This window comes from Neomonachus schauinslandi, chromosome X, assembly GCF_002201575.2.
Source record: "Neomonachus schauinslandi chromosome X, ASM220157v2, whole genome shotgun sequence".
Lineage (NCBI taxonomy): Eukaryota > Metazoa > Chordata > Mammalia > Carnivora > Phocidae > Neomonachus > Neomonachus schauinslandi.
The window spans coordinates 20,634,216-20,655,117 of record NC_058419.1 but is presented as its reverse complement, the minus strand read 5'-3'; the positions used below and the strand labels follow the sequence as shown (position 1 = coordinate 20,655,117).

At 44.6% G+C, this 20,902-nt stretch overlaps 1 protein-coding gene across 2 annotated transcripts; it reads left to right on the top strand.

Moving 5' to 3' along the window:
* The first annotated feature begins 717 nt into the window (after positions 1–717).
* Positions 718–20,332, top strand: UTP14A (UTP14A small subunit processome component). 2 transcript variants are annotated; one of them, XM_021685747.1, is made up of 15 exons: positions 729–809; positions 1,801–1,876; positions 3,082–3,152; positions 4,121–4,185; positions 6,223–6,365; positions 6,662–6,817; positions 11,894–12,013; positions 12,112–12,206; positions 12,802–12,925; positions 13,010–13,087; positions 13,578–13,965; positions 15,891–16,297; positions 17,084–17,277; positions 17,407–17,506; positions 19,895–20,332. In XM_021685747.1, exons 1-15 carry the CDS (start codon positions 784–786, stop codon positions 20,165–20,167), a joined length of 2,316 nt encoding a protein of 771 aa, XP_021541422.1. In that variant the 5' UTR covers positions 729–783; the 3' UTR covers positions 20,168–20,332. The 2 variants fall into 2 exon arrangements, with proteins under 2 accessions (XP_021541432.1, XP_021541422.1); XM_021685757.2 differs by lacking the exon at positions 17,407–17,506 and having other exon boundaries at positions 718–809.
* The last annotated feature ends 570 nt before the right edge of the window (positions 20,333–20,902 follow it).

Genomic DNA, 20,902 nt, shown 5'->3' with positions numbered 1-20,902 from the left:
CCTTGGGTGTCACTGAGGATCTTGTTCAGAGCAGTTTCAGTGGAATAGTGGGGCAAAAGCAAAATGGAAGTGGCTTAAAAGAGATGGCAAGAACGTTTTCGTATGTTATTTTTCTGCTTTTTAATTAAAAAAAAAAAGTCTTAACAGTTGATGGGAGGTGAGGATGTTGCAGCCACCAACACAGCCCATTCTTGGAAGAACCTCTGTTACCTACGGTAGGAGGAACCTGGAGCTGCAATTACAAGGGGACACAAGACGAAAGGGGATTTTTCCTTCGGAGGGGAGGAAACTTGCTTCGTTCACCGCCGAATCTCGGGGGCCTAGCACAACGCTGGCCACTTCACTGGCGTTCGAGAAAGCCTCGAGCTGGCCGGTGCCGGACTCGCAGGACTCTGTGGAACACGGACGGGCGCGGGAGCCTTTCCTTTCAGATCAGGCAGCGACAACCAAGGCTCGGCCGGTCCCCGACAGCGCAGCGCCCTCGCCCTAAGCTCACCCACCTTGGGCCACGAGGAAACCACGAGCCGGGAGCGCGAACCAGAAATGACGGGGAGGTTGGGGGAGCAAAGCTCCGCCCGCTGACAGGCTTTAAACTCCAGTGTCCGGGACTCCTGCAGGCCCCTCCCGAAGCGTCTCCAGTTTCTTGCAAGCCTTGGGGCGGGGCGGAAGTGACGCGACACGCAGCGCGTGATTGGCGGAAGCAGAAATTGCTTTGCGGCCGGCACGGAAATTGATTTCCTTTCGGCTTCCGCTTGTGGCCCATGTGAGAGACAGGCTGCCGAGATGAACGTGGTCCGGGCTGCGGAAAGGTGAGGGATAAAGATCGGAGCGGGGGGCCTGGGTGTCGTTGGGGCCGGGTCCCCCGGTTTTGAGGAATGGAAGCCGCCTTTTAACAGACGACAGTTGTTCCTCTTCCAAGACCTCACCATTCATTACAATTTCCGCGATAACATCCTTGAAAAGTCCTTCTGATTTAATTTAATTCACTCCCTCCGCTCCCCAGCTTTTTAGCCTCATTCCTATTGGTCCTGATGCGGCTTCTCCCTCTCCAGCTAATTTGTTGCACTTTCCTCATCATGTGACTCCCTTTGCTGCTGCCGAGGCGCGTTCCGACTCTCGGTGTCGGGAGTTCCTGCGTTATAAATTCCCCTTATCTTGGATGCCTTGTAAATGTAATGGTTGTAATGGTTGCCTTGTAAAGATTGGTACATACTGTTAGGTAATAGAATCTATAACTTGGTTCAGGGTACCAGTCTCCTTAGTTAAGTACCTACTTTGCCGAGAAGGCCCCAGGAAAAACTGTTAACTCAGCTGCTTTCGTCCAATTCCCCCTTTCCCCATTCCTGGGAACAAGTGATCGACATGTCACTTTTGAGTAAGCTGCACCTATAAAGGTGTCTTCCATTTGGAGGATGCTTAGAAATATTAATGGTGAAACTGCCTTGCCTCAAGGGCCAGCAACAGTGCCTTCTGTCACCTTACCTAGAGTCTTAACATTTTTACAGCTTCCCGGAGGTCAGTGGAAAATTCAGTACCAATAACTGAAGAGGGTTAGCTCTTTTTCATTCCATGCAATTCTGTAGGGGTGTTAGCACCCACTGCTCACCCCATGGGGATGATGCCTGACTTCATTTTAAATTTAATGTCTTGACAAATCTCTTAAGTGTCCACATTGCTTGGTTTGTACCTCTTCCAGGGGATAGGACCATTCTGTGCTTAAATACCGAAGTTATGTTTTAGAGATTGTTGTAATAGAAGTTATTTCAATTGATAATATTTCTCTTTTATCTCCTTTAACAGCCTTCTGGCTTTAAGCCAACAGGAAGAACTAGAAGATTTGTCCAAAGACGACCCCTTGAGCCCCAGTGAAGATGAGGTGGGTGACAGCTGCTAAACTGCCTTCTCTGGTTCCCCTTCTGCCTCACAGTTACTCGACAGAAAAATGGTGGCAACATTGTTTATATTTTTTTCAGGTCTTGCAAATAAATTACAAATAGTCATTTAGTGTTTCATGTATAAGATATTGTATTAAGTGCTATGGGAATTTGAAGACTGTATAAGATACACTGTTTTCAAGTTGCCTAAGTATAGTTGAGTATATAAGACTAAAACACATGATCTTCATTATATGATTTCCCTATTACCCAAGTTTGGATTTTTGTAGAGGTATTTAATTACAAATCTTCCTCAATTTAAGATGGCATTACATCTGATAAACCCATCATAAATTGAAAATATTGTAAATGAAAATGCATTTAATGCCCCTAACTACTGAACATCATAACAGCCTAGCCCACCTTAAACTTGCTCTGAACATTTACATTAGCCTGCAGTTGGGCAAAATCATCTAACACAATGTCTATTTTAGAATAAGGTGGTGAATATCTCATGTAATATATTGACTACTATACTGAAAATACAAACCAGAATGGTTGTGTGGGTGTAGAATGGTTCTAAGTGTATCAGTTATTTACCCTGATGATTGTGTGGTTGACAGGAGCTGCAGCTCACTGCCACTGCCCAGCATCACAAGAATCATATCCCATGTTGCCAGCCTGGGAAAAGATCAAAATTCACATTTGAAATACAGTTTCTACTAAACACCTGTCACTTTCTCACCATCATAAAGTCAAAAAATTGTAAGTCAAACAAACCATCATAAGTAATGGACTGTCTGTGTCTGACTGAAATATACATATACGTAATTAAGCTGGCTCGCCAACAAATGCTATAGGAATTCCAACTCTTTATTCTCTTGACAAAACTACTGAAAGTTTGTGTTTTTTTAATGTGAATGTTTCTGTGTCAGATCATGCTATATATTCTATACAGAGACATTCTCATAGCACTTTTCTTCTCAAGACTGATTAAGAGAGAGGCATGACATTAGCTACAGATCACTAGGCACTATGGTCTTTATGAGGAAGTTTGGCTCTTGAAGCCGTTCTTTGTTTGAGCTTGAATGCCTGCACACTAGACCTCATCTGATTCCCCAATCCTCCACTGACCAAAAGAACAAGAGATTTCCATGCTGTCTTTTCCTTTCCCTTATTCTGATGGTTTTTCCTTTTCTGTGTCTAGGGGGACATTGATGGAGAGAGAAAGCATCAAAAGCTTCTGGAAGCAATCAGTTCCCTTGATGGAAAGAATAGGTAACACTCCCGTCCATTTGAACAGGTTATAATTATAGCTGATTCCATGAGACAGATCTGCAACTAACATTGAGTGCTGGGGCTCCTGGCTTGCTCAGTCATTTGAGCATCTGACTCCTAGTTTCAGCTCAGGTCATGATCTCAGGGTGCTGGGATCAAGCCTGAGTTGGGCTCTGCACTCAGCGCAGAGTCTGCTTGTCCCTCTCCCTCTGCTCCTCCCCTGCTTGCTGTGCTCCTGCCGCATGCTCTCTCTATCTCTCAAGTAAATAAATAAAAATCTTTAAATAAATAAATAAAATCTAAAAAAAAAACATTTATTGAGTGCCTAAGACAATGAAAACACAAGTGTCAGCATCATTATTAAGAGCACATACTTTAGAGACACACTGTGTAGGCAAATTTTTATCCTCTCTGCACCTAAATTTCTTCAACTAGAAAATAAGATTAATAACATTACCTACCTCAGAGGGTCATCATGACATTTAAATGAGTTAATAAGCATAAAGATCTTAAACCAGTGCCCAGCGTATAATAAGCATTATGTAATTGTTTAGCAGTTATTGTGTTAGGCCTTTGTGCATTTGAATTCTTAATCCATAATTATAGTCTTTTGAAGCATTGACTAGGAACTACTTATCCCCGTTAGAAAAGTTAATTGACTTGCTCCAAAGTCATTCTGCTCATAAGTGGCAGATCCAGGATTCAGATCTAGGTATGTTTGAATCCAAGTCCAGTACCTTTTCCGCTATGCCTACCTCATATTGCCTTGTGTTTTTGAGTGGCTGAGTCTACATTAAGAGATGGTTAGACAACCAAGTCCAGGTTAGGAACAGATTTCCTGGTTTCTTTGTGACAAAACCTGATTCTAGAAGAGAAATACCTGAAACCAAAGCCTTGTTTGAAAAGAGAAGTGCTTTCCCCAGCAAAACGTGGGGAAATGTACTATATTCTGCTTTGCCTAATTTCAGGAGGAAATTGGCTGAAAGATCTGAAGCTAGTCTGAAGGTGTCAGAGTTCAATGTCACTTCTGAAGGTAAGTTAACAAAGGAAGCAATCTGTTCGTGGAGCTTATGGAGTTAAAAGCATAATGGTCACTTCACCCCCACCCCCCTGGAACTGTTCTTGATATGGTTAATGGATCATACCATAAATACTTACCTGTGAGTGGGTGAAGAAAGACAGTCAGATGCCCTTGAGTTTCTTCCATTTCTAGAAGAAAGCCTTAAAGGCCATAGTCAAGGTCTCCCACCAATGAGCTACTTCTAGGGTACAGGGACATGAATGAAGGCAGCTACCTCTCACTAGCTTAATCACATTCACGATTTTATTTTTATTTCAGTTCTTACAGTGCTTTGAGTTTGGACAGGCAGATAATCTGCTGGAGCTCAAGAAGTCAAGTTACTGGGGCGCCTGGGTGGCTCAGTTGGTTAAGCGACTGCCTTCGGCTCAGGTCATGATCCTGGAGTCCCGGGATCGAATCCCACATCAGGCTCCCTGCTCAGCAGGGAGTCTGCTTCTCCCTCTGACCCTCCCCCCTCTCATGCTCTCTGTCTCTCATTCTCTCTCTCGCAAATAAATAAAATCTTAAAAAAAAAAAGAAGAAGAAGAAGTCAAGTTACTTACTTAAGGGCCTTCTCCTAGTACAATGTTTCTCGACCTCTTTTCTGTATTGTTCCCTGAGAAGCCTTTTTAGACTTTTTTTTTTTCATTGCCTCTCCCCCTCCCCACTCCCACCCCCACAGCCAGGAAATCAGATAACAAGGAATAAGATTTTTGTTGGATAGAGTTGAGCTTTGGAGGAACACCAGAAGTTGGGAATATCTTAAGATTTTTTTTTTTCGGGGTGCCTGGGTGGCTCAGTCGTTAAGCGTCTGCCTTTGGCTCAGGTCATGATCCCAGGGTCCTGGAATCAAGCTCCGCATCGGGCTCCCTGCTCCGCGGGGAGCCTGCTTCTCTCTCTCCCACTCCCCCTGCTTGTGTTCCCTCTCTAACTGTGTCTCTCTTTGTCAAATAAATAAATAAAAATCTTTAAAAAAAATTAAAAAAAAAAAAAAGATTTTTTTTTCACCACTCCCCCACCTCCAGAACCAATTTTCATCCCTTGAGTGGGTGAGTGATAATCGCCCCTAATGTGAATACATGATCTAATAAATTGCAGAGTTGGGATTTTAACCTGATATGAAGTCTAGATGCGTATCTTTTTCACCATATTCACAATTTAGGCAGCTCCAATGAGTTACAGGCTTCTAGTAACCACTAATGTAACTCCTCAGAACAAATAACAGTGTATTCTTCAAGCTTATTCATTCAACAAATACTTATATTTCTACTATGTATCAGTTTCAGGACAGTTTAATAGATACTGGGGCTACAATGAAGAATAAGATGGGAGAAACGCTTCATGGAGTCTAACATTCTAAGGGAAGATCAAGGGGGGAGATAATAAGGATTAAAACCTGGTGGTGCAGTAAAGTGACTGAGTGGCTGCTTTAGTTTGGCTGGGCTGTGTCCTTTAGAATGATGTGATTCCAAGTATAAAGGGGAGCCACTGGAGGATTTTCAGCAGGATCCTGACATGCTGTGATTTACAGTTTCAAAATACCACTTTGGCTGCTGTGTGAAGAATGAAGTGCAGTGAGGCAAAAGTAGAAGCAGAAAGACCAAGAGAAAAGCAAATGACTTTTTTTTTTTTAAAGATTTTATTTATTTATTCATGAGAGAGAGGCAGAGGCAGACCCGCAGAGCAGGGAGCCCGATGCGGGACTCGATCCCAGGACCCTGGCATCATGACCTGAGCTGAAGGCAGACGCTTAACCGACTGAGCCACCCAGGCGTCCCGCAAATGACTTTTTAAAATAAATAATTTTCTCCTCTCTTCCACCCTTCAACACATTTGGGAATGTAGGAAAGCGATGGTGTCACTATGGCGGTTAAAGTAAGAGAATTATTCCTGCTTCCTCCCTACACATTGGCCTGTCTACCAGCATTTTCTACTGAGGTGTCTCCGTATGTTATATTGAGATTTTTGCCTCACTTCTCAGTCTGACCAGAAAGTTTGGCCTTTCTGCAGGATCAGGAGAAAAGCTAGTCCTTTCAGATCTACTTGGGCCTGTTAAAACTTCGTCCTCACTGGCTGCTGTGAAAAAGCAACTGAATAGAGTCAAATCAAAGAAGACTGTGGAGTTACCCCTTAACAAAGAAGAGGTTGAGCGGGTGAGTTGTAGAGAAAGTGGTCTATTAAGGGGAAGAAAGCGGACTGACAAGGAAAAATAGGGTAAGAAGGGAAGGTGGGGGGAAGCCTGGAACATGGGAGAGGGGGAAATTGTGATTGCCATGGAAAAGATTAAAACGCACCTCAGAGGGACTGCGTCCTGAGAAGTAAGCAAGAGCTACTCTCTAGCATACTGACTCTTGGGCTGGGAAACATTGGCCCCTGATTCCCTGCTGGTCCTTTGAGTTCAGTGCTTAATTTCGTGGCTCTTTCCTTTCATGTACTTTGCCTGTTTCAGATTCACAGAGAAGTGGCATTCAATAAAACCTCACAAGCCCTCTCCAAATGGGATCCCATCGTCCTGAAGAACCGGCAAGCAGAGCAGCTGGTTTTTCCCCTGAAGAAAGAGCAGTCAGTCTTTGCTCCCATCGAACATGTGCTCAGTGGCTGGAAGGTGAGTGCCACACCAGGAAACTGCACCTTGGCAGGTGAGATTGATGGGATTGGACCTGGTAAGCCAAGACCCCGGCTGCAGTCTTTAGCAGTCAAGGAAGGGAGAGGGGGCAGCAAGACTCATGGTCAGTCATGCAATAGCCAGAATTGCTCTATAGTCACCCTTCACCCAATTGTAAGCACACAGCACATGGTTATGTCCATGTTTTTGTGTGAAAGCATCTTTGCCAGTAGAGAGGGAACAGAGTCCTGTTTTCTTTTTCATACCCCAGTTTTTAAAGCTGCATTCTGATCTGGGGAAAATCAGGAACTCAGCAGCATTACTGAGCCGTAGTAGGATGACATCTGAGCAGTAGAACCAGTTTGCTTTTAAAGGACTACCACATTAACAAATAATGTATCATGAGTCATGACTAGAAGTTTAGCAAGTAGCTCATTATGACTCTGAGCTGCAGAAAATAAAAAAGTTATCTTAGAGCTGGGTTGTCCAGACACTAATCCCTGGCAAATTTTGCATTCATCTGAACTAAAAAAGATAATTGTGAGTATGGCGGATATAAAGTTAACCAGCTCTTCTTTACTATGAGGCTATGCTTTCCATTTTAATAGCGTTAAAATAGCTTTTCTTTTATGAAATGATGGGACTGGGGGTGGAACGGTAGTTATGCCCTTGTTGGTAATCCTGTGTTCGTCCCCAAAGTCTCAATTTTTAGTCTGTGAACAATTTCTGAACAATTAGACTTCCTTTTCCAATATGCCATTGCTTATGGAGTTTGTAATGGGATATTCTGTCTTAAGTAGGAGTGGTGAAAAACAGCAGTGCCCAAACTATGGATAGATGCCCTCTTTATGCTGCTTCTCTGCTTCCTAAGAATCCAGAAATAATAGTGTTCTATTTGTCAGGAAGTTGAGCTAATTAACGCTAATCAAAGTAAACATGGCTTGCTGCCATAGCTAGACACTGAGCAAGCCATTGCTTATTATGGGGATAAGCTCTGTTTCAGATATTGTTGTTGAAGTCACTACCATTCTCTTTCTAGGATGCTTCCTTTTCCACAAGAAAAAGAGATCAGGTTTAAAGTGTGGCTGCAGGATGGAAGGGAGACTTTAGGAAAAAAAATTAAGAGGTAATACAATTTGTAGGATTCAAAAATAAAAAGTATAGAAGATATATTGTGAAAAGTCTGACCCCACCTCTGTCCCCCATCTGCTCATTTTTACCCCCATACTCACTCGGAAATAACCACTTTTGTAAGTTTTTTTGTTGTTGTTAACCTGAGAGTTTCATTGCTATATTTGTGTTTACCTCGTTTTTTTAATCAAAAGAGTAGTAGCACGCTACTACACATTCTTCTGCACCTTGCTTTTTCCAAATGACAGTGTCATCTTGGAGATAGCTGGAAAATGCCTAGTTGGTTATTAAACATGAGATGGTGGAGGAGTAGGTTACATTAAGAATGGTACAACCTTTGCTCTCCAGAACCACTGTGCAAGACAGAGTGGAGCCCCCCCACCACCAAATGCTATACATGAATCTACCATTTATTCTAAGATTCATTTTTTTAAAGATTTCATTTATTTATTTTTGCGAGAGAGAGGGAGTGAGAGAGCACGTGTGCATGCACATGAGCAGGGGTATGGGCAGAGGGAGAAGCAGACTCCCCACTGAGCAGGGAGCCTGATGTGGGACTCGATCCGAGGACCCTGGGACGCTTAACCAGCTGAGCTACCCAGGCGCCCTCTAAGATCCATTTTTGAGAAATTAGGCCAGTATGGCACAGAGCAGTAAGGAAATGCTTAGGTCAGGGCATGCTTTCTGGTTAGCAACTGAGTTCTCTTCTTATAACCTAGAATGCAAAGTACCAAGGACTCCAGAGATTAAGAATCCAAAAAGTCTGCACTATAGTTTTGGCCCAGCTTCCGAAAATTCCATTTCACTCCAAGAAGATTTAAATGGGATAATGCATGAGAAAGCATTTGTAAACTGCAAAGTGCTAGAAATGATGTAAGGTACCTTCCCAGCCCCTAGCAGCCTACACTAGCATTACCCAAAGTGTTCTCCTCAAAACCCTAGTTTCTCAATACACCCTCAAAAAGGTGGGGTTCCGTTGCTAGAAAATGTGGCATGCCCTTGCTGGAAATTGGCAGTTCATAATATACACTAGCATTTAAAAGGCTATGAGAAGACAGTAAAGAAACCTCTTTGACTTACTCTAACCCAGAGTGTACAAACGAAAAGCAAATAAATTTAATTTTAAACTTTAAAAAAAATAAAGTAAATTTTGTTAGTTGATGAGGAATTTGCTTTGGGAAGAGCTGTCTCCACTGCTGCCTCTGTACTCTTACCTTCTTTCCCTACTACCCTACTGAATCTTCTCTCAGAGGGTATTAGTGAGAGGCCTCTGAATTGCCAAATCCCAGGCCCTCTGAGGCTTCAGCCTATTGGACGCTTCTGACACATCACATTGGTAAAAAAAAAAAAAAAACAAAAAACAAAAAACTCTCCTCCCTTGGCTTCTGTGATGACATAGTCTGATTTTTTTTTTTAATCTATCTGACTTTTCCTTAGTTCTTTTTATTATTGCTCTGTAAATTCCATGGCTTTTGGCTATCACCCATATATACTACAGATCACTCTAGATGCCTTCTTCTGAGCTCCAGTCCCATATTCCATATGATCAGCAGGCCTCGCCTGGATCTCCCATATGCAACTTAAACTTCACACACAACAAAGTAAGCTTGGCATTTTCCTTCATTCTGTAACTCAGTCAACAGCATAACTCCCTACCCTGGTCCCTTAGGTTGGAAACCTCAGCCATCTGATTCTTCTTCCCCCTTCTCCCGCTCCTCCCCCCTTAACTGCTACCCCTCCCCAGCCCACATGGTGGGCTACTCCTGTAAATTTTCTCCGTAATAGCTCTCAGATCCCTGGTTCCTCTTCTCATTTTCACCTGTCATTTGGCACTTTACATATAAACCCTTACATGAGCGCCAGGATTTTCTTTCCAAAACACAAAACTGAGTGTCTCCTGCTTAAAATCCTTCAAAAGGCTCTTTACTTATAGAACAAGACAGAAGTGCCTCGTGTTTTAGCTACGCTGGACAAAACATTTTCCCTTACATATCTCTCCATATATGTGTTTCTATTTACACTCATCTCCATCCCCCCCGCCCTTACAGAATTGTACTTAATGCCTCAAAGCCTAATTCAAAAAGTCCTTCCCCAAGCATAACCCACCTCCTAATCAAAATTATTGTTCACTTCCTTTGTGATCACTCCGATGGATTAATATGTGACCCATTATGTTGCCAGTGGTACCTGTGTCTCTTCCCTCTGAAAGGCTCTGAGCTCTATGAGGACAGGAACAATCTTAATCAATTGTGTATTCCTAGCACCCTGCACAAGTACCTGGAATGTAGCTGCAATCAATAAATGTTTGTAAATTGAATTGGAGGTAGATTACAACATTGTAATATAAATCATTTTGTAGCCTGTGATTGATCACTACTGCAAATACTAAAAATGGAAGAACATGCACCTTTACCATTCAGTAGAATAGGTTTATGGTTAAATCAATAGCGCCGTGTAACTTGTGGTGATCTGTGTTTATGCATTTGTCCAGATATTTGTTAATACCCACCATGATGTATATGGCTGTTGAAGAAAACCTCATATAATACATGTGTGAGGTTTGAAACTGGCTCTGTTGCCTAGGGCTATCTTTGTGCCTTGCCAAAGTGGACCATGGCATGATCAGCCTGATTATTTTAACCATCTACACAGTATCAGTCAAGGAGTAAACAGCGTCTTTGTTGACATGTGAAGTAACTGGTTCAGTCCATTCATTTCATATATATAGACTACGTAGCATGCAAAGTTAAATGGAAACTAAGGGATAGGAACCAAAATTAGAAAATGACTAGAGTTGGGATGCCTGGGTGGCTCAGTCGTTAAGCATCTGCCTTCAGCTCAGGTCACGATCCCAGGGTCCTGGGATCAAGTCCCACATCGGGCTCCTTATTCAGCAGGGAGCCTGCTTTTCCCTCTGCCTGCCGCTCCCTCTGCTTGCGCTCTCTCACACTCTCTCTGACAGATAAATAAAATAAAATAAATCTTTAAAAAAAAGGATTGAGAAAAAACCTTTAAAAAAATGACTAGAGTTAAATTTGAACTGTCAGGAAGCTAAGACCTCCCCCTTTCTTCTAGAAATATTCTTTAAAGGAAGCTTATAAGAGGGCGCCTGGGTGGCTCAGATGGTTAAGCGTCTGCCTTCGGCTCAGGTCATGATCCCAGGGTCCTGGGATCGAGTCCCGCATCGGGTTCCCTACTCCTTGGGAGCCTGCTTCTCCCTCTGCTTCTCTCTCTCTCTCTGTCTCTCATGAATAAATAAATAAAATCTTAAAAAAAAAAAAAAAGGCTTGTAAGAATCTTAAATTCCTTTTTTTAAAAAATATTTATTTGAGAGCGAGAGATAGCGAGAGTGAGCATGAGCAGGGTTAGGGCAGAGGGAGAAGCAGACTCCCCGCAGAGCAGGGAGCCTGATGTGGGGCTCCATCCCAGAACCCTGAGATCATGACCTGAGCCGAAGGCAGAAGCTTAACCTACTGAGCCAGCCAGGCGCCCGAGTCTTCAATTCCTAACTTACAATAATACACATACGTACTTCAAATATACGTAATACAGGGACCATTTTGTTTTGCCACTATCAGAACTGACAGTTTGGTACTGCTGTCCCTCCGTCCTGCCAGCATTTACCTTAAGGGCATCCTGCTTTGATATTTAAGAGAATGGTATTCTGTTTTACATATTTTGGTAATCTGAACAGAGTGATCCCCTCAGTAATATTAGAGAGTAGTTTTAGAATCCCCTTGCTGAAGTTGTCTTAAATCGGAAGAAAATGAGGTTTTATCTACACTGCTGAACAGCGAGACTGAAACCCTTTCTCTTACTGTAACAGCCAATCCTTTCCAGTTTGTAATTCCCATTATAGTATTATAAAGTAGATGGTCATAGGATTGTAAACAGGGACGCCAGGAGCATGGCTTAAGACTTAGAATGTTCTCTTCCCTCCTTAAGGCAAGAACTCCCCTGGAGCAGGAAGTTTTTAACCTCCTCCATAAGAACAAGCAGCCAGTGACGGACCCTTTACTGACTCCAGTGGAAAAGGCCTCTCTCAAAGCAATGAGCCTGGAAGACGTAAGTGTAACAGGCCCTTTGATACATCCAGATGTGTTCTGTTCCTCCCAGTATTTGCCCTCAAGCCCAGGAGTCACTGTGAATGTCATTCATTGTAGGCTAAGGTGCGCCGAGCAGAGCTTCAGAGGGCCCGGGCCCTGCAGTCCTACTATGAAGCCAGGGCTCGAAGAGAAAAGAAAATCAAGAGCAAAAAGTAAGGAGGCCCCTATTGAAGTGGCCATGGGTGCCCTGGAAGAAAGTGATGTGACTAATCATGAGTCCATAGGAAAGAGCCTCTGACGTAGCAGCTGGGGTCATGTGGAAGAGGTCCCAAATAGGAGTGACTAGCATTTTTTTTTCTCAGTCCAACCTCATAGTTTTGCCTGCTTCGGTAGTGCCCTCTCCTCTGGCTTTGGCTTTCAATCTTGGTTTTGCTAAAAAGAGGACTGTTCAATTACTTTCTCTCCCTTCCAGGACATCACGGAGTGGTTCTGCAGAATGAGCTCTGAATTCTACAGCTGTTGAGGCCAGTAGGGCTTCCTTCCTGCCTTTTTGCCTCTTTGGAACTTCTACTCTTGCCTTGCGCTCTAGAAGCAGAGGGGACTCTTTGCCCTGCAGAGGTGTGCCCCTGGGGGCTGCAGGGACGGAGAGGCTTGCCAGACCTCTCAGGTCCCAAACTGGTTCCCTGTAGTCAGCCAGCTCTGTGATGTCCTTTCTAGCCCCTGCATAGGGAAACCCCTTGGGGAGCGGGGACACTTTTGTGTGTGGCATCAGTGTTTCAGCTAAATCTCTGCCCTCTCACTCTATAGGTATCACAAGGTTCTGAAGAAAGGAAAGGCCAGGAAAGCCCTCAAAGAGTTTGAGAAGCTGCGGAAGGTTAATCCTACCGCAGCATTGGAAGAACTGGAAAAAATTGAAAAGGCCAGAATGATGGTGAGGCTGCCTCTTGCCCCCCACCCCTTGAACCGGCTTTCCCCCAGAAAGTGGTAAGAATCTCACTCTGCCCTTTCTTTCCAGGAGCGAATGAGCCTTAAGCACCAGAACAGTGGGAAATGGGCCAAGTCAAAGGCAATTATGGCCAAATATGACCTGGAGGTAAGAGATCATCGGGGTGAGAGAAGAGATGGAATTGGAGGACAGAAAGGAAAATCAGTCCATAAGGATGCTAGCAGAAGCAGAGTTGGGGAAGAGCCCTGAGGAAGAATGGAAAACCAGGATTCTAAAAAGGCATCAGAAAATCTCTAAGGCAGAGAGGAAAAGAACCAGGAACAAGGTGGAAAAGGAGAGATGAAAGGGAAACAGCATTGAAGGCAAGTCCAGTTAAAGGGGAGAGGAGCTTTTTTTTTTTTTTTTTTTTTTTTTTTTACACCTTGTTTCACGTGTTGATTTCCTTGAGGACAAAGAATTTGTCTCCCATATTATTCCATAGCCGTTAACACAGTGGTATATGTGCAGTTTAAACAGTAGGTACTGGTAAGAAATACTTAAGTCAAATTGAGAGGAGGCAGCTTTACGAAATGAACCAGGCAAGGTGTCGTTGCAGTCACTAATGACAAGGCACTCGTGCTGTGACTCCTTCCTCCAGGCTCGCCAGGCTATGCAGGAACAATTGGCCAGGAACAAAGAACTGACGCAGAAGCTCCAGGTGGCCTCCGACAGTGAGGAAGAGGAGGAAGGTGTGGAGGAAGAGGGTGAACTTGTCCCTGATGCAGTGAATGAGATCCAGATGGATGCCAATGGACCGAACCCGTGGATGCTCAGGAATCACTCCAGAGGCACAAAAGAGATCAAAGTCCAGGACCCTGAGCAACTTCCGGAGCCTGTGGCCCACGAGGCTTCTGAGAATGAGGAAGAAGAAAGACCAGGGGCAGAGGAAGAAATTTTGTTGAATGAATTCGAGGAAAGGCGATCACTTCGGAAAAAGTCTGGGCTCAACCAGGACGCCGAGCTGGTGAGCAGACAAGAGCCAAAAGGTGAGTTGTGGTGGACTGGACTGAAGAGCTGCCCAGTGCTAGTGCTGTGGACGGACCGAGAGAGGCAAACTGTCCACGCACACGGCTGCTGAGTGATTCGGCTCTAGGGACTTTCCAGAGAATGCCGTGGGTCCCTGAAGAGAAGACAGATTCATAATAACCGTTTTTCTTCAAAGGCATTTAATACACAGTCATCTGCATGGCTGTACAAGGTGTATTCGGATATGTTTTCTGCTCTTGAGGGCCTATGGTCATCAGAGACAGAACCTCTCCATCCTTGAAGTAAGGGCAGGAGCTAACATGACTGGTGCCCACAAACCAGACCCAACTGCATGTGGTAGCACGGCAAGTCCGAAAGGCCGTTCGTACCCACAGACACAGGCGGATTTTGAGGCATTATGAAATTTCTTCGAATTACTGCTGCCGTTTCCGGTTTTGTTTGTAAAGTAGGAGTGGCATTTTTAGCACTTCACGATGTCGGTTGATATGTGCGAATGTGGGATAAGACTTTCTTGACAGGAATGAAGGACTCCACAGGCTACGTGGCAAATTAGAATTGTCACCCCATGCTCACACTCGATTCGTGTATTATATTTTCTGTTATTTTCAAGAGATTTCATATTAACAACCTTAGCACCCTTGAGACAGGTCAGAAAGCTCCCATTCTGGAGAGAAAGTCTGCTCAGGAAACTACATTTAGAAATCACTTGGCTATCTAGGCAGATTCTTGGGTCTGATTTTATTTCCTATAAAAATAATGCATTCAGATGATGGCAAGAATCTGTTTTTCCATGAAAAACAATATTTTGAAAGAGCTGTCGTTTAGAATGTATCATAGGACCTTTACTTAGGGTTCTCAGCTGGAGAGTTCTGGGATTAATAGTTACAAGCAGTCACTTCCAAGAGGCCTTTGGAAAGCACCACCGCAGGCCAAGATCATGGGGGCAGTCTTTATACGACCCCAGGACACCAGCCGTATGGTCCTGAGCTTCCTCAAAAGCTGATCCTCTTGCTAAAGGTATAGAGCAGTTGGTTGTGTGGTATGAAAGGTGGATTTGGATTTCCTTGGATAAAAAATTAATAGAATGTTCCCAAGTCTTCAGGCAAATAGCATCCTAAAATAGTGGGAAGTTGTGGACCCCAAATAAAATGAGCCAAGGACCTTGATCCTTATGGAAAAAATATACATGTGTCCAAAGGGCAGATTTAAGTAGCTTCTCAGAGGCTTCAGGCCAAAGCTAGGGAATAGGATGGATAAACTTGGGAATGGAGGCAACTCGAGTCAAACAAAGAAGAGTTTAGACGTATGTCCCTGCCATATTTCCCTCAGGGCTCTCAGAGCCTAGTGGTATTTATTTGCTCAGATGTTGCCGGTGACTGGAAAATGCCAAGCAACCTGACTTGGCCAGAGCAGATTATGAAAGGCTGCTTTCAGATAAAACAGTGCTGGATTTGGTTGGGACAAAGAGGAAATGACAGCGTAAATTACAAATGGTAAATCACATTTTTATAAATTACAAATAATAAATTACAGTGACATTGCATTCAGAGGCTACCTGTTAAAACGGCTTTTTTTTTTTTTTAAATTTGGGACTTGGGGCCAACTCTCCAAGCGGGGTTTACTGCAGGGGGAAATTAAGCCACAGTTCCAGTTAGGCAGTGAGTCACTGACATAGCTGGGACTAGGACCCAGGACATCTGCTTCCCAACATGCTGCTTTTAACTACTAACCTCTATTGCATGCTACTTGATAGGCAATGATAGTGAACTCTCCAAAAGATCTAGCGAAGGGAATCCTCTCTTCCCTGTGGTGCCGAGCCCCATGAATGGGAGCACCTAAATGCTCGTCGAGTGTGCTCAGTAAATGCTCCTTGGCAAGGCAACTTCCAGCCTCCTTTTCTGACCGCTTTCCTTTCTTTCCCCAGGTTCTAGCAGCCAGGAGGTGCTGTCTGAACTGAGGGCACTGTCTCAGAAACTCAACAAGGAAAGCCAGCAGTCTGGAAAGCAGAACGTGAGTTCCGTGAGGACAGTTCTGGCAGTCCAGAGAGAGGAACCTACTGAGGCAGAAGAGGAGCCCCTGTTGTTGCAGAGGCCAGAGAGAGCACACACCCTGGAGGAGCTAGAAGAGCTGGGCAAAGAAGGATGTTTTCAAAATAAAGAGGTCCCCAGGCCTGTGGGGGAAGGGCAGCAGTCGGAGAGGAACCCAGATAATCAGCCTGATGCTCCCAAGGAAAAGAAAAGGAAGGAGCAAATGATTGATCTACAGAACCTCCTGACCACAAAATCTCCTTCTGTGAAGTCTTTGGCAGTTCCCATGACAGTAGAGGAGTTGGTGAGCCGAGCCAGGGGCGTGGGCCATTGTGGGGGATCCGAGCTGGTACAGAAAGTGTCCTTCTTGCACGGAGAGTAGAATCAGGGAAGTTTTGTTGTGCTGGGGGCACATATCAGTAGTTGAAAGGCCCAGAACAGTAAGGGGCCAGGCTGGTCCCGGTGACCGTTCAGTAGACACCACTATGTGAGTGCTGCCCAGACTCCCACATCTTAAATCCTGAGCCACCAAACCTTCCCTGGGGTGATTCTAAAACTGCTCTCAGAGGAAAGGAGGCACTCAAAGCTCTGAGCAGATGCCAGGCAGGACAACTCAAAGGTGAGTCATTGAGCTATTGCCAAGGTTGGACTCTATTCACTGGGATCTGAAATGGTCCAAGACTGCCTAAGTAATTGAAACTGCTCAAGTGAGGAGCCCTATAGGGCCTGTCTTTTCAGGGATGTAAGCCGGAGGACACGCATGCTCTGGCCAGGCCGCTTGGAGCTCCTCCTCCTAACACATGCCATTCCTTTCTCCACGCTGCAGCTTCCTTACTGAAAGTTTAAAGTTGTGTCATATGATAAGGAGTTAGGGATATTTACCCTAGAGAGAAGAAAATTAGAGCAGGATTGCCTACCAATCCCTTAAGATTGCAAGACCATCATTGTTCAGCGCTTTCCCCCTAGGGGGCGCTAAAATGTCACAACCCAAAATTCAAGCGTTCTTGCCCGAAACCACCACGGCTCTCCCACCACGGCTCTCCCACGGCTCTTAAGGCAAGCTGTAGCTCTCACTCTTGTTTTTTCCCAGGAAGATGAAGAGGAGAGAGATCAAAAGCAGATGATAAAGGAAGCTTTTGCCGGGGATGATGTCATCAGAGACTTCTTGAAAGAGAAGAGGGAAGCTGTGGAGGCGAGTAAGCCAAAGGACGTGGACCTGACTCTGCCTGGCTGGGGCGAGTGGGGTGGTATGGGCCTAAAGCCCAGTGCCAAGAAGAGACGCCGGTAAGAACAGGGAAGAAAGCCTGTCAGAAGTGCACCAGGTTCTCCCACTTCACCCTCATGCCTCCTCCCTGCCCTTTTGACTGAGTCCTTAATGCTCTTAGTCAGGCGTCCTGCCGTTCTGCTTTCCAGGTTTCTCATTAAAACCCCTGAGGGTCCTCCAAGAAAAGACAAGAATTTGCCAAATGTGATTATCAATGAGAAGCGAAATGTCCATGCAGCAGCTCATCAGGTGAGGAAGAGAGAAACCCTTTGCTGCCTAGCTCTCTTGCTTGAAAGGAATATTCTAGTGCTCTGTGGTCAAGAGGGATGTGTGATCTTGACCACAGAATCAAAGCTGTTCTCTTTATCACTGACTGGCTCTGAGATGAATAATTCCAGATCAATTCTGGTGTTTTAATTTCTGACTAGGAAGAGGTTGAGGCTTAAAGGAAAATCTTGGCAACAATGGTGAAGCCCCTGAATTTGCGTTTTCAGCTAGCACCCCAGATAATTCCAATGCAGACAGGTCTCACCAAGCTAAGAATTACCATTCCTCAGGCTTGTATTTGTAGTCAAGGTAATGTTGAGAGGCCATAGGTTTGAGCTGCATCTTAAGAAAAATGAAGACAAACTGGTACTCGTTCAGGACAGCCAGTGGAATTAAAATTGTGTCCAATGACAAGCCAGGGATATTTACCCAAGAGAGAAGCAAACTGGAGCATGATCATGGTCTTCAGGTATATTGAAGGTTGTCATGTGGAGTGCAGTCACATAAAGTAGCAGTTAAGGGAAAAACAGGGAGGGAGTTCAGTTAAAGGAGAAACTCTGGGGCTGGCTCAGTCGATAGAACAGGTGGCTCTTGATCTCAGGGTCATGAATTCAAGCCCCACATTGGGCGTGGAGCCCACTTTAAAAAAAAAAAAGGAAGAAAGAAAAACTTTCCCCTGCTCCACAGGGAGAATGGGTTGCCCTGGGGATATAAGTGTGTGTAGAGGGGACTCAGGAATGAGACTGGACTCGATGACTTTTATGTTCCCTTCAATTCTGAAAGTCTGTGACCCTGAGACCTGTCCCCAGCCAGTATAATATTGAAATGAGTTGTAGTTTTTCTTCTGAAAAAGAGGGGGAACTATTTAATAGCTACAAAAGAGAAGTAAGAAATGATCATTTCAGTAATACTCTACTGCTCTTATTTTGTGAACCAATCCCTGCGGAAATTGAATTGTAATCCCAGTTGCAGATCTATAACCACAAAAGAGGCAATGATCAGGCAGTTATAGGATAAAAGAGAGAGAAAAAAGGGTTAAAAGTGTGCTTCACCAGGACAGGAAGAGCAGTGTGGACCTCAGTAAAATCAGGAGTCTTGCCTTTAAAAAAAAAAAAAATACAGGGGCGCCTGGGTGGCTCAGTCGTTAAGCGTCTGCCTTCGGCTCAGGTCATGATCCCAGGGTCCTGGGATTGAGCCCCACATCGGGCTCCCCGCTCGGCGGGAGACCTGCTTCTCCCTCTCCCACTCCCCCTACTTGTGTTCCCTCTCTCGCTGTCTCTCTCTGTCAAATAAATAAATAAAAAGTCTTAAAAAAAATAGTCACAGTAAACTGACAGTTTTCCAAGAATCTCCCTGATTTTCCTCATCTTTTTAATAAGCTATAGACTGCAGGTCCCAGCATGCAGTAGAATAAAGTGTGCTTCAAGCTGAAGGAAGAAAGACAAGCCTCCCAAGGCTGAATATTTTGCCCAGGTGTTTTTTTCTCTTTATGTGACATGCACAGATCTAGGCAGCAACCCCACTAAGACAACACATTCCCTTAACCTAAAGAAAATCTGTGTCCTTCACTACCACCAGGACCACCCAGCAGTATCAGCTTCTCAAGTGTTCCACTGAACATCTCCAAAGACTACTGATTATAACTTCCTGATTTTTCTGCTTACATTTTTCCCCCCCTCTTCTTTGGCCTTCAGGGGAAGTGTTTAAAGATTGTTATTTAAATGTCTGAAGGTAGCGCTGTTTGGAGTGGAGAAGAGTACTAGACAAGGAAAGGAACCCTAGGTTCCGTTCTCCCTCACTGCTCATAATTTACTTGGGTAAATCCTTTCCCCTCTCTACGCCAGATTCTGAAGCCAAGGGAGATGACCTTTGCCATTATCTAGGGCCTTCCAGCTCTGACATTCTGTGATGCCAAAAAGGATGAAGCTAACTAAGCATCACAGCCTGGTGTAGTTCAGGATTCATGGTCAACCTCTGGGTTCTTTAAAACGTCAATCCTGTGTCTCAAGGAGAAGAAAGCAAGGGATTAAGAGCTCGAAGAGGGTAGGAGGGTCACAGCATTCACAGGGACCCACAAATGCCCAGACGTGTCTTGTGGTCACAGTATCGTATATTTCAATTCCGACTGTTGGGTAAGCCAGCAGGGTGTCTAATCCCAATTAGTCCCTTCCACTCCCAGATGTCCTCAAGCAGATTGGAACTTTTAAGGTTAGACAGGGGCATTTGGGATTCCTTGATGTCTCAGTAGCTTCACTCACTGCAGCCACATAGAACTGTGGCCTGGCACTAAACTACCGACCAGTTGCCATTCGAGTTTACCAACTACACCCCAGGCCGGCTCGTAACAAGTCACTCTACTTTCCTTTCCAGGTGCGGGTGCTTCCATATCCATTCACACACCATCGGCAATTTGAAAGGACCATCCAGACCCCTATAGGATCTACGTGGAACACGCAGAGGGCCTTCCAAAAGCTGACTACACCGAAGGTTGTCACCAAGCCAGGTCACATCATTAAGCCTATAAAAGCAGAGGATGTGGGCTACCGGTCTTCCTCCAGGTCGGACCTCTCTGTCGTACAGAGGAATCCAAAACAACTCTCCATACGTCACAAAAAACACCTGAAGAAAAACTCTGTAGATTGAGTTGCTGCAGGAGTGACATCTTGGTGCCCAGAACTAGGAGCCCCAACTGCTCCTCCATTGGCCGGGTTTGACTCTGAGCTGCAAGATCCATTCCCAGACTGGCTTAGCACACTGTGAGTGTAGTTAAGCCACATTTTAGAAATAAATGCATTTTTATCTATTTAACTGGAATGTATTTTATGTTGTCACAAGTCAGGACACCTTTGGGTGCTCCCCATGGCATTTCTCTAGTCACACTTGTCAGAGAAACCTCACTTTCTCGCCAAGGATTATGTAGTTAGTCCTAAATTAAAGTAGAAATTACCAGAGCCTATGATCTTTTTTTTTTTTTTTTTTTTTAGATTTTATTTATTTATTTGACAGAGAGATAGACAGAAGAGCACAAGCAGAGGAAGTGGCAGAGGGAGAGGGAGAAGCAGGCTCTGCACTGAGCAGGGAACCCGATGCGGGACTCGATCCCGGGACTCCAGGATCATGACCTGAGCCGAAGGCAGACGCTTAACCATCTGAGCCACCCAGGCGCCCCCAGAGCCTATGATCTTAAATACATATCAGACATGATCCCCTAGAACACACTCGAAGAGTCAGGGATAATGACTAAATACCGTATACTCTTAACCTCTGAACCTAAAAACAGCATGCACGAACCATGCACTCGTGCCCTTGGCTGGTTTTGGGGCGGTGCTGAAGCTGGCGGTAGCTTTAGTCCAGCTGCTACTGTTGTTCTCGCCTGTG

Bases quoted from the DNA above. Each gene is read 5' to 3' on its own strand.
- UTP14A (XM_021685747.1), top strand. From the start codon at position 784: ATGAACGTGGTCCGGGCTGCGGAAAG. The intron at 6,366-6,661 runs GTGAGTTGTAGA...TGCCTGTTTCAG, and splicing joins ACAAAGAAGAGGTTGAGCGG to ATTCACAGAGAAGTGGCATT. The intron at 17,507-19,894 runs GTGAGGAAGAGA...TTTCCTTTCCAG, and splicing joins TCCATGCAGCAGCTCATCAG to GTGCGGGTGCTTCCATATCC.